The 12,106-nt window shown below is 52.2% G+C and overlaps 1 protein-coding gene across 4 annotated transcripts in view; it reads left to right on the forward strand.

Moving 5' to 3' along the window:
• Positions 1 to 12,106, forward strand: part of Myo7a (myosin VIIA) — a 72,476-nt gene that overhangs the window by 5,110 nt on the left and 55,260 nt on the right. For 2 of the 4 annotated variants that reach the window (XM_028770636.1, XM_028770637.1), the window contains exons 1-2: positions 7,262 to 7,372; positions 11,669 to 11,821. In XM_028770636.1, coding sequence (XP_028626469.1) covers positions 7,274 to 7,372; positions 11,669 to 11,821 — 252 coding nt within the window. In that variant the 5' untranslated portion in view covers positions 7,262 to 7,273. Of the gene's footprint in view, positions 1 to 7,258; positions 7,373 to 11,668; positions 11,822 to 12,106 lie in introns of those variants that run through there. The other 2 variants (XM_028770634.1, XM_028770635.1) reach the window with 2 other exon arrangements.

The following is a 12,106-nucleotide window of genomic DNA, read 5'->3' on the forward strand; positions in this document are numbered from 1 at the left end:
TCTTCTTCTTCTTCTTCTTCTTCTTCTTCTTCCTCTTCCTCCTCCTCCTCCTCTTCCTCCTTCTTCCTCCTTCTCCTCTTCTTCCTTCTCCTCTTCTTCCTCCTCCTTCCTCTCTCTTTTCTCTCCTCTTTCTCCTCTCTCTCTCTTTCTAACTAAGGGCAGGAGAGATGGCTTGGCAGTTGAGAGTACTTGCTGCTCTCACAGAGGCCTGAGATTCAGGTCCTAGCACCCATGTCAGGTAGCTAGCTCACAGCAGTAGGAGCTAGCTCCAGGGAATCCAACCTGTGCACTCACACACCTGGGATATGCTCACACAAACACATACACATAAATAAAAACAAAGTCTTAAAAATAAACATTGTTTAAAAACATTTTAAAGGTTTTTTTTTTCCTTTATGGTTTCTATTAGGCTTACAACTAAGATCTTAAGTATATAACAATACAAAAACCAAAATGACTTCCATGGTATATGAGAGACACTTACCTCTAAAGATCCATGGCACTTTCCGTTTTCACGGCTTACGTCTTTACACACTGTGCATGAAACACAGAGTTAGCACCACTTTTTGCATTTCCAGTCACAGAGGGGAAAGGGAGAGTTACACGTCAAAGTACAATACTGCTCTGTAGACCAGGCTAGCCTTGAACTTACAAAGATCCACCTGCACTGCCTCTCAAGTGCTGGGGTTAAAGGAGCGCACCACCACTGCCTGGCTTTTACATTTTTATTTAATTTAATTTTTTTATACAGACTCTTGTTATGTTATTCAGGCCGTCCTTGAATTCGCTGTGCAGCCTAGGCTGGGCTCAAACTCCCAATTCTCTTGCCTCTGCATCTGTAGTATTATAGGCCTGTAGCACCACACCTAGATTTTTTTTTTTTTAACATTTGAAGAACACACTCCTCCTGTCTTCTGTCCTCCATGGTTTTGGAAGAGGAATCAGCTGTACGCATAGTAAAGATTCTTAGCACACAAGGAGTCGTCTTTCTCTTGCGGCTTCGGCCTCTCTGTCTCACAAGTGGGCCTACTTTTCCAGTGTCACCTGCAGAGACAACCTCCCAGCACCCTGCTGGACTCTGGGGGTGGGGGCTCTCTCCAGCCACCAGATCCATTGTCTGCCCTCTCCCGTCTCTCCTTTGCATCTCCTTGTGTGGCCCCACTGTCTAGAACCTTTCCTCTCACAGAGGCCTAAGACCTAAAAGTCTGTCACTTATTAGCAGCCACCAAACACACAGGATTTGCTCATGGCACCATGGACCCACAATCCCCTCTTCAGTGTTACAGCCCTGCCATGGGTAGATGAGGAAACATATGCCCCAGGTAAAGGAGTTTGCCCAAAGAATACCACTTGAGGCCAAGTAGGATTGAGTCTAAACTGTCTGGCTCCGTCCACAGAGCTGATACGAGGCAGCATTGACCCTTATCTGGTGGTTCTTCCTTATCTGTATCTCGTCCCACCAGGCTGAGAACTCAAGGACATAGTGTGTTAATAGGACCCTCTGTGTCCTGTTCCACCCTTGGTTTTGTATGGACAGTTGGAAAATGCCCAGAGTCCACTTCGGCTCCTCCCCTTCAGTCTGTGGATTTCTTGGGCAGGCAGGCAGGGGGAGGTACCCTTATGAGAGCAGGGTCCCTGAGTGTGGAAAGGGTTGGTGGCTGCAGGACGGTGCCCGGAGTAGGATGCTGAGGTCCTGGATCCCTGAGGCTCAGCCTGGGTTGTGTGGGTAGAAGGAGGTGCTGGCCTGGCCTGACAGCCCTGAGCTGCCTGAGCTGCCTGTGCCTTCTGAGTGTCCTCCCGGTTCTCCCATTCTTCCCAGCCCCTGCTCCCTGCTGGTGTTTTCTAAGGAAGCAGTTGGGTTTCTAGGGTTCCAGACCAGGAGGGTTGTGTGAAATGGATAAGAGAAGAGAAAAGAGAGAAGAGGTTGAAAGAGAGGAGGGCAGACAAGAGGACAAGCTGGGAGGGTGGAGGAGACTGGAGGGCATCATGGATGGACAGTGGCCTCTGGCTCAGGGCTCTGCATCATCTGGAGCCTGGTACCTCATCTTGTTTGGATACCAGGACACAGGAATGCTGCCCAGCTCCTACAAGGTAAGCCTAAGCCATCTTGGTGGCTGGAGGTCCTGGGGAATCCAGGGAACCTCTGAGATAGGAGACCAGCTGTAGTTGACCCCAGGGTTTTGGGGAGGAGAATCAGACAAGCTCTTCAGGGTTCAGTTCCCCTGAAGATGCCTCCCTGAGAGATTTATTTATTTATTTATTTATTTAACCTGCTTTTACCAGCCCTCTGTGCTATCCCTCTGTCTGGAACAGCACAAAGATCTGCGAAGGATGGGGAAGGGCAGACAATGGGTGTGGTGGCTGAAGAGAGGCCCCCGGATTTCATTTTATTTTATTTTATTTTATTTTATTTTATTTTATTTACTGGCTTCCACTCCCCGACGGTGGCCTTGGAACCACCCTTCTCTGTAGTCCTAAAACTTTTCTAAGTTAACTTGTGCTCCCCTGTAGTTGTCGGGGGCTTTTCCTCCTGTATAAAACAGACCGATTTTCTCCAACACTGCAACCAAGATGAGATTCCTGAAGCTCTTTTCCTGGCTGCGGTTCCAGAGAAGCACCCTGGGAATCCGGGGGTGTCGAGGTCCCTCACTGGGAGGGGGGCGCATCGCACCAGTGCCCCTTCCTCTCCAGGCCCACGAGCGTCACCTAAACCGCCGTTGCCATGGGCCTCTGGCAGATGGCTGGGTTTAGGGTTCCCAAGCGGGTGGCGCGCGGGATTAGGTGAATTAGGAGTCCGCGTCGCGTCGTGAGGCCACCAGACCTACCGCACCATGGAGTCCCCCGGAAGCCCTTCTGACCCAGGCGAGGCGCCCGCCCCGCCGCCTGGCAAGTGGGCTCTGGTGCGAAACTTGAACCAAGCGCTCAAGACCTTTGCGGTCCTGCCGGTGAGCCCCGGGCCGGGCCGGGCCGGGAGGGGAAGGCTCACCAGCTTGAGTCTCAATTCCCCAGGCAGTCAGCGGCAAAGTGGGATGCAGGAGCTAGAAGTGCACGGGAGACTGCAGCCCTAGGATGCTGCGTGGGACTAGGGACTTTGGTGTGAACTTGGCTGAAGGCACACCTCCCAGGGTCTGGGGGTTTGCCATCTGGAAAACCAGGGATGCCATGCGGGAGGGGCAGACTAGCTGAACCAAGTTAAGAATAGAATTCCCAGCTTTTACTGGTGTCCACTCGGTGAGTGCCCTGAGGTACATAATGGGGCATCCTAGAGTCCCCCCCCCCAACAAAGGCTAGTAATTTGCCACCTTTCCTGCTTCTACGTGCCTACGCCAATACATTGGTCACCTGCCCACCGATGAAATGGTCCATGTGGTTAGAAAAATGAGTGAGGGGCCATGTTCTAATTGAGGCTCCTGTCGTTTCACAGACCTGTCCCAGAGGGGGGAAGAGGCAGGAGGGGCTGAGGACTGTGGATTGGTACCGATGTGATACTGACCTCAAGCTTAGAATTAAGGCAGACAGCAGGCACGGGTGGCATTTTTCTGGGCCTCTGGTTTTCGGATATAATGAGTCCTTCCCTTACAAGACTGCTAAAAAGTGAGGTCTGGAAAGATTGAGCGTTAGGCCTGAGTCACACAGGACCTGGGGCAGAACTGAAATTGGAACACACATCTCTTGACTACTGTGTTCGCTGTGACTAAGTGTGAGCTAGCAACTGGGGATTGGGAGTGTGCTTGAGAGTAGTAAGAAAGTCCCTGTGGCTGGGCCTGCATGGCAGGTGGGGGCGGGGCCAGGAAGAGGCTGATCCTGAAGTCACCTAACAATGGAAAAGCTGTGAGCTGGCCCAAGTTTCATAGCCTCCACCAAAGCATTTACCATGTCTCAAATGGGATTGTCACTGCAAAGACAATTGCACTGAGGTCCCTAGAGAGGTGCCTTTCAAAGCATATATTTGATCAATATGGCGACCTGGGTCTGGCCACAGAAAGTGGGTTGTGACTTGGAGACCTTCATGGCTTCCTTCTTCCTTAGCATCTGCCAGCCTTGCCAGTGAGCTGTCTGATGAGAGAATACCAAGTTCCCTTTTCTTCTTGGGTCTTAGTTTCTTCACCTATAAAATAGTATTTTTGTGTCCTACCTGCCTTGGGATACAAGAGCCTTTTCTAACCAGAGCATGATCCACCTCTTGGGGACAACCTGAAGCTAGAACAGTCTAGTCATTTCTATTTGCTGTGCTATGAGTGTCTCAGTTTCCCTCTCTAGGCCTCTCTTTCTGGCTCACACAAAGTATCTTAATTTGGTTATCTTACGTTCTTTCAGTGGGATAAATCATCCTTGTGTGTCAGGCTCTGTGCTAGGCCAGGAGACATGGGTGAGTCAGGGACCTGGCTCTCAGCGGCTCTCAGTCTAGGTTTGCAGTTTGTCTTTAGGGCTGGGAGTCATTCAGCCAAGAGCCCCAGCCTGTCTTGCACAGGGATAAACCTCTGGAATGTGGGGATAGAGCCCTGGGCTTGGGGTTTCTCAGGTTCTGGCTGGGTGACAGCAGGGCTGTTTTAACCTCTGAGAAACAGGGGACTCTCCACACGAGGGTGTATCACGCAGTCTAATACAATAGTTTATTTCAGAGGAACGTCTAAAGTTCTGGAAGGTTCTGGGACTTCCACAGAGCAGCCATCTGGCACCTGGGCCAGCAGGCAGAAATCATTTCTATTTCTCCTTCCTCCCCCTCCCTTCCCCTCCCTTCCCCTCCCTTCCCCTCCCCTCCTTTCTTCCTGCCTGACTTTCTCCTTTGTGGCGGTGGAGATAGTCTATCTATCCTGTCCCGTGTGTCCTGGGCAAGTTTTTTCCCTCTGAACCACACACACCACTATTTGAAGCTTCTGCTCTGTGCTCACTCTCTCAACCCAGACCGCCTTGCTCTGCGGTCCCTCACACACAGTCACAGGCTCTCCCATATGCTCACACCACACGCATGCTCACATCCGCTCATACTCCCCTGCCTCCTCTCTCACTGAGGTCTTTTCTGAGCCAGGCTGGGCCTGGGTGAGAGGCTGGGCCTGTCCTGCCCTAAGTGTGGTACTGGGCTGTGAGGTCCGCAGAGGACTGACTCCATTATCCACACAGAGGGGAGCTGTCAGAGTGAAACCCCAGGACTGAGGGTGTATTTTGGAGGGGGATAAGAGCTTGTCTAGAATGTGCAAAGCTCTAGGCTCAATCCCAGGTTTGTAAACCAGGTATTGCACAACATGCCTGTAATCTCAGCTCTCTAATGGAAGAGAGGTCATCCTTGGCCAGATTTGTGGCCAGCCTGAGCTACATGAAACAGTGTCTCAAGAAAGAAGGTGATAATTGTGCCATCTTCTGGGTGTGGGTGACTTCATATCCTACTTAGGAGAAAACCCAACCCCTGTGTGTGGTTCACAGGGCCCTGTAGACCTGGTACTTGTTCCTGCCATGACCCACCTCAGGGCAGCCTGGCTTTTCCTCCTGGGATGCGCCCTCTCATCTGTTCCTGCTTCATCTGCAGAGGATGGGCAGCCCACACACAGATCTCTCACAGAGTGCAAAATCAGTGCTCCCTAGCAGGGCTGGGGAAGCTGAGGCCAGGGAAAGGTCACCGCTATATGGCTGTATGAGTACACACAGGTGACCTAGGTGCCGAAGGTGTCTGTCAAGCAGTTGTGGGGGTTAAGTTGGAAGCAGAGGGGAGGCCCAGACTCCCAGTGCATATGAACTCTCCCATCCTTTGGGCCTGACCATTTTGCTTACTTGTCTGGGGTCAAGCAGGACCCGGGACTGACTAGCTTGTCTCTGGCATGCACTAACTCCCATTCACATGAGCAAGCCAGGGCCCACTGTAGTTCTGATGGGAGAGGGAGGCTGAAAGAGCTATATGCCCAAGGCCTTCCCTCTTACTGGGAGTGGCAAGGAAACTGAGGTTCAGGGGCCAGTGAGCAGGGCTTGGACCTGGGCTCCTGACTCCAGACCTTGAGCTCTTCCCACTATACCGTGCCCATGGCTCTGTAATGAACCAGTTTACCAGGCTATCACATTCCCAACCACACTTGATATGAACGTATATGCTTATAAAGATGCTAAGTTCTCCCACACTCCAGGAAATCTTGGGAACCCCTCCCAAAAGAACTCTTTATTATTATTATTATTAATTATTAAGATTAGAATACAAGCAGATATTTTATTTCAAGGCCACCAAGGACCTTTGTGCCCTGGACCCGATGCCCTCTGTCCTCCCCAAAACTGCCTCCTTAATGTTCCCTCCTGCCCCAGGGCCTTTGCTCATGCCGTGTCTGCTGTCCTTTCCCTGCCTAGCTGCTTTTCACCCTTCAGATCTCAGCACAGAGCTATCCTCACTGCGTGGTTCACTGGCTGCCAACTTGGAGTGTCATTCTGCTGTTTCCTGTCATCCTCTGTCACTCTGTGTTTCTCACTTCTGCTCTGCTCACCCCGGTCCACAGGGATCCTGAGAAGAGCTTTGTTCGGTTGTTATCATTCTAATTTCTTCAGCTAGAATGGAAATTCTATAATGGTTTCTGGTCCTTCTAAATGAAGCAGGACTTTGTATTCAGCAGGTGCCCAATACATGTATCTTGATAAATTAGGATGGGATAGAGTTGCTCTCAGTCCAGCTCTCTGAATGTGGGTTTAATTCAGCTACCCAAGTTAAGTGACAGGCTTTGTACCAGACGCTGCAGAGAACATGAAAATGCCCCTCCCCCACTACTTTCAAGATCAGAGCTCTCCTCATAAACAGGAGTTGATATGGCCTTGTACCCAGACTCAGCAGAGAGCACTGGGCCCACAGGAACCCGTTGCTAGGGTGATTTGAAGGACCCTTCAATGTTCGACACAGCCTGGTGGTCCTTGTGTCTCCCTTTAGGGCAGAAAGGATGTTATTTGGTGTGCCTGCCTTAGTCTCTAGTCTGTCAGGTGCCCGTGTGTCCAGAAGCCATGGTCTGCACAGCCTCAGCTGGGCCGGGGCTGAGGTTACCCTTCCGTGCTGTCAGCTGCTCCTCTTCCTGAGCCTCAGCTCACTCACCTGAAGGTGAGGGGACCTGGCTTACAGACGAGGCATTGATGACATTGTATGAGCCCCAGCCTAAGGCTGGCTGCCACGAGGCTCCCAGAAAGCAAGGGTTCCCTCACCCCTCTCTTCTGGCTCAGATTCCAAGCCTTGGTTTAGTGGGGGAGAGAGCCACTGAGTGTGCTCTCCAGGCTCAGCCTCAGGGTCTCCTGCCTACAGGGGGACTATGTGTGGATGGACCTGAAGTCGGGCCAGGAGTTCGACGTACCTATCGGGGCCATGGTGAAGCTCTGCGACTCTGGGCAGATCCAGGTGGTGGACGATGAAGGCAACGTGAGTAACCATCTTTCCTCCAATCCTACCTGGGAAGGCTACAATGACAGGTGTCCAGAGTAGGAAGTGACCAGGAAGTGTCCAACCACACACACACACGCATGCACACACACACACACACACACACACCATATATACCTACCATGAACACAACCCTTCCTCCTCTGCTCCTGCAAGAGAGACTCCCTTCTGCTTCCTGTTTGCACGTTTTCAAAACCTTCAGGCCATTCTGGGACAAAGGGGTAAAGGCTGTGCAGGCTATGTTGGAGAATCTCTTTGGCGTGGCTCAGTAGAGCTTTGGATGGAGTCAGGCTCCTTCATTTCAAGCCTCAGTTTCCTCTTTAATGAGACTCTTGTGTGAGCCTACACATGCTGAGCACCTCAGTACACTTGGTGTCCATCTAGGCCTACTGGGCTTAGCCCTACTGGCTCGTGGAATTGATCACCCACATAACCCGTGGGGAATCAGTCTCATGGGAAGGGGCCCAGAAGTGCAAGCCTGGTAGATCATAATGATGCAGCCTTGAGGAAGGGGACAAAGATTATAAAAAGGGGGTGCCACTAGGGGGCAGGTGGTCTATGTGAGGGCCTGGAGGGGAGCATGGGGACTCAGAGCATAAGTCCACAGCATGTGCATGTGCCTTCACATGGGTTGTATGTGCATGTGCATGAGTGTGCATATGTGTATTTGAGTGTGCACATATGTGCCTCTGTGTGGATTCACATGGGTGTGCCCTGGGGACACAGATGTACTGAAGAGCACAGGAATGTGTAGAGTGGACACATAAAAGACGCAGGAAGCTTCTATTTGCCATAATCAGGATTGTGTCCAATGCTGTGCCTGGCTCTAGGGACAGCCTAGCCTGGATTCCTGCCTTAGTCTCCTGGTCTGGAGAAAGCCAAGAGGGAATAAAGCACAGGTCCCTTTGGGGCAAGGGGAGGCAGGCACAGGAGCTGTGGTCCTAGGGGAGGGAATTACTGATATTCCTAGGGTCCCACAGCCCCCCGCCCCCCGCAGGACTCTTGGCCTAACTTCTGTCTGGATTCTCAAGGCATCTGTGAAAGTCAGGGCAGACAATAACTGTGACCCCATAGGGTGACTGTGACTCACAAAGTTCACAAACAATGGTACTGGGATTAGAATTTAGTATTGCTGCTTCTTCATGTATTCCTGCCGCCAGCATCTCAGCTCCAGGACTCAGGTTGTAGGAGAGAGGCTTGGCCCTGGGCTTGAGGCCAGAGCGCCCTTCCCTTCCTTCTGAGGCTCTATCTAGTTCTCCGTGCAGGGAAGCCGCTATGCGGCTGAGTCACAGAGAGCTGTTGCGTAGGGCGGGCTGGCAGCTGACAGGCTGGTGAAGATCCCCCAGCTCTAAGGACTAGGGACTCTACCTGAGGGTAGAGTTTCACCTGGATTAGGTTGCATGTCAGATGGTATCCTGTAACTCTGTGTCACTGGATCCTGAAGGCCCCTCCCATCCTGCACACTCCTCCACCAAAGCCGGAAGAGTAGAGACTGCTGGGGGTGGGGGTGGGGGGGTGGCGAGACTGGCTAGGAACGTAGGATGTGGACAATTAGGGAAGCTGAGATCTTGGGACTACTTCCTACTTCCTCCCTCAATAATAGGGCATCGTCCTCCACATTGTCCTCTCACTGACACAGTGGCCTGAGAGTAGGGACCTGGGCAGTCACATCTGCTTTGGCAGAGCTCAACAGTGTTCAGAAAGGCTCTCTGGAGAACACTGCAGGAACAAGGAAGCTCTGGTCTTCCTGCCTTTGCAAAGTGCATTCCTGTGCCTGCCAGGAGAACCTACCTGCCTCCGAGAACACCTGTTCTCTTTCCCAGACAGTTCTTTCCCAGATGTGCCCCCAGTCTTCAGAATTGTCTGTGGAGTTTCTATGTGCCCTGCTGTCTCTCCCTCTCTCCCTACCTCCTTTCCTCTGTCTTTCTTCCGTGTCTCTGACTTTTTCTGTTTCTGGCAGTCTTCAGACACTTCCTGTCTTTTTCTCAGTCTGTCACTCTATCCGTCAGAACCAATGCTCCACTACTAGGCTTGTTACACTTTGACCTCTGCTGTGGGCTGTGGACCTTGACCAGACAGCTGCTGCCCTCCGCAGGGCATCCTCCCACGTAGGAGGTGAGCTGTCCGGCTACTCTTCTTAACCTGACGAGTCGTTTTACGTTGAGTCTGCGTGCCACTGTGAACCCTGGTCTCACTTCTCCATTGTGTGTTGTGAAGAGAACACTCGTGGTCTTTATAACCTGGTGGATCAGGGTGTCCAACCCATACTTGGCTAAGTGTATCTCAGGCTCCAGTGACCTGCACACCTGACTGGATTCTCCAGAGGAGATAAGTTTCCCCTCCCCCTCTCCAGGACGGAAGCACTATTGTCTTTGCTGTTTGTGGACAAGGCCATAGAGGCCCAGGAAGGTGGTGTGAGGAGCCAGGAAGGTGGTGTAAGCTGCTTGACCTCTGTCCTGTCTCCCCTCCCCCAGCTCCATAGAGTTCACCAGTTAGGCTTTGAAAGACACCCTGGAGGGGCTGGATTCCCATCGAAACTGTCCCTGCCAACTCCTCACACACCACACCCACACCGTCTGGAAAGGGCTTGTTTTTGCTGGTCCCTCAGGCTGGCCTTCTCTCCTTACTTCTTACAGAAACTTTCTCTTCATTAAGGTCTCAGCCTAGATGCTCCCTCCTTGGAGAGATGGTCCTCAGTATCTGCCCATCGTAGCTCTGCTGAACTCTCTGACTGGCCTATTTTGGAAGGAATTATGGATCAGAGGGTGTGGCCAAGAACAGTAGAGAGTTCCCCAGAGGCCCTGTCCTCTTGTCCCATGCAGGGGCCAGGGACAGGCAAAGGGAATTTTCCGAATGGGTCAGCTTTTCTCAGAGTGTTTGGGAGAGAGGAATGTTCCATACAGCGCTGAAAGTGTAGACAGGTCTTTGACGTCACTGCTGGGCCCCTTGTGCACTGGGAATGGCTGGGGGGAGGCCCTGGATTGGATTAAGTTTTCCTGCTGAAGTGCCATGGAATGCTGGGGAAGCTGGACAGGGCTCTGGCTGGCCCTGCCCTGACCCTTCTGAACGGGCGGGGGAGCTACCACTTCACCCCTAGAGGCAGGGGCTGAGCTAAGGCCAGAAAGGTGTGGACCAGCGTGTGGCTGTTGTGGTGGCAGCCATTAGAGAGTGGGATGGCCAAAGTCATGTGACCAGATCTGTCAGGAGCAGCTTGGGACTGAAGCTAGAGTCCTGCTAGAAACTCCTGTTGGAGCTGGTGATATCTAAGAACAGCTGGAGGAAATACAAGAGTGTAAGGTCTTGACAGGTGTGTTACATCTGTTAACAAACCTATGGGCTCTGGTGGAAGCAGAGAGGTTCCCTCTACTGGCAGAAACTATGTTTCTTCCTGGCTCAAGGAGAGGGAAAGTGAGTGTGAGTGGGCTAGGCCCATACCTGGGACCACAGGTTGGACTCTGGTGATGCAAAAAGGCTCTTGACCCCAGCCATCCCAAGAAATTGAGGCTCTGTCCCTCAGAGGGAAGAATTCAAGAACTTCCTAGACGCCCTTGTCTGCCATCTGGTGGCTGCAGGGACTATTGCAGGAAAGAGGAACACGACACACTTGCCTGCAAACATGTGCCTCTGTGTGTGTGTGTGTGTGTGTGTGTGTGTGTGTGTGTGTAACTGTTGCAATTCCCACCTCAGCTCACAGGTCCAGAAAGTCCCCCTTCCCCAGCTCACATTGTTTACCAGCCAGGCCTGTGAAGGACACTCTGGGCTCAGATGGCCATTGCTACTGTCCCTGGCCACCCCTCACATGTCACATCCACACAGCCTGGGAAGGTTTGTTTTTCCTGGCCCCTGGCCTGGCCTTCTCTCTTCACTTCTTACAGAAACTTTCTCTTCATTCAGGTCTCTGCTGGAAAGCTATCTCCCTGGAGAGGGGGGTCAGCACCTACCCACAGTAGCTCTGTAGAAATCTCCGAACTCATTTTTTGATGTATTTGTTTACTGAGGCCTGGATTTGAAGTCAAGCCCTTTAAATTTGAGTTACCGTGCTTTCTATCTTTCAAAGTGACTGGGGGACCTGAGCCCCTTAATGATAACCACTGGTGGCAGCAAAGTCTTTGCCTTGCTCCCCCTATGTGTCTGTGGAGGAGAGCTAGCTGCCTTGATTGGCAGAGACCAGTAAAATCCCCAGACTCAGGCCAGTCAGAGCCAGTCACAGACCCATCCTCTGCCCACGCTGGGCCCAGAAGCAGCAGCTGACATGAAGGGCTGTGTTCCCTGCAGGAACACTGGATTTCCCCTCAGAATGCCACGCACATCAAGCCGATGCACCCCACATCAGTACACGGTGTGGAGGACATGATCCGCCTGGGGGATCTCAACGAGGCAGGCATTCTTCGAAACCTTCTCATTCGCTACCGGGACCACCTCATCTACGTGAGTACCACCCATGGCTACCCCTGTGCTACACCCAGGGGTCCAGACTCCTGGGACTTCATCAGCTCTGCACTGGGGTACTTTATCTGAGGCTCCTCCCCTCCTTGGGTCCAGGCTCTGGGCGCTTTAGAACTAAGTTTGGGGCAGGAGCACTTCTACTGCAGGCCTATGAGCCTCGTAGCCTTGTAAACTAGAGCCAGGGCTGCTTAGAGACAGGCTTAGCATTCACCAGTTAGGGAGCCGGGGACTGCTGCCCTGAAGCCTTAAGACCAGTGGAGGCAAGCT

This window comes from Grammomys surdaster, unplaced genomic scaffold (genome assembly GCF_004785775.1).
Source record: "Grammomys surdaster isolate TR1022 unplaced genomic scaffold, NIH_TR_1.0 203, whole genome shotgun sequence".
In the NCBI taxonomy this organism is placed as follows: domain Eukaryota; kingdom Metazoa; phylum Chordata; class Mammalia; order Rodentia; family Muridae; genus Grammomys; species Grammomys surdaster.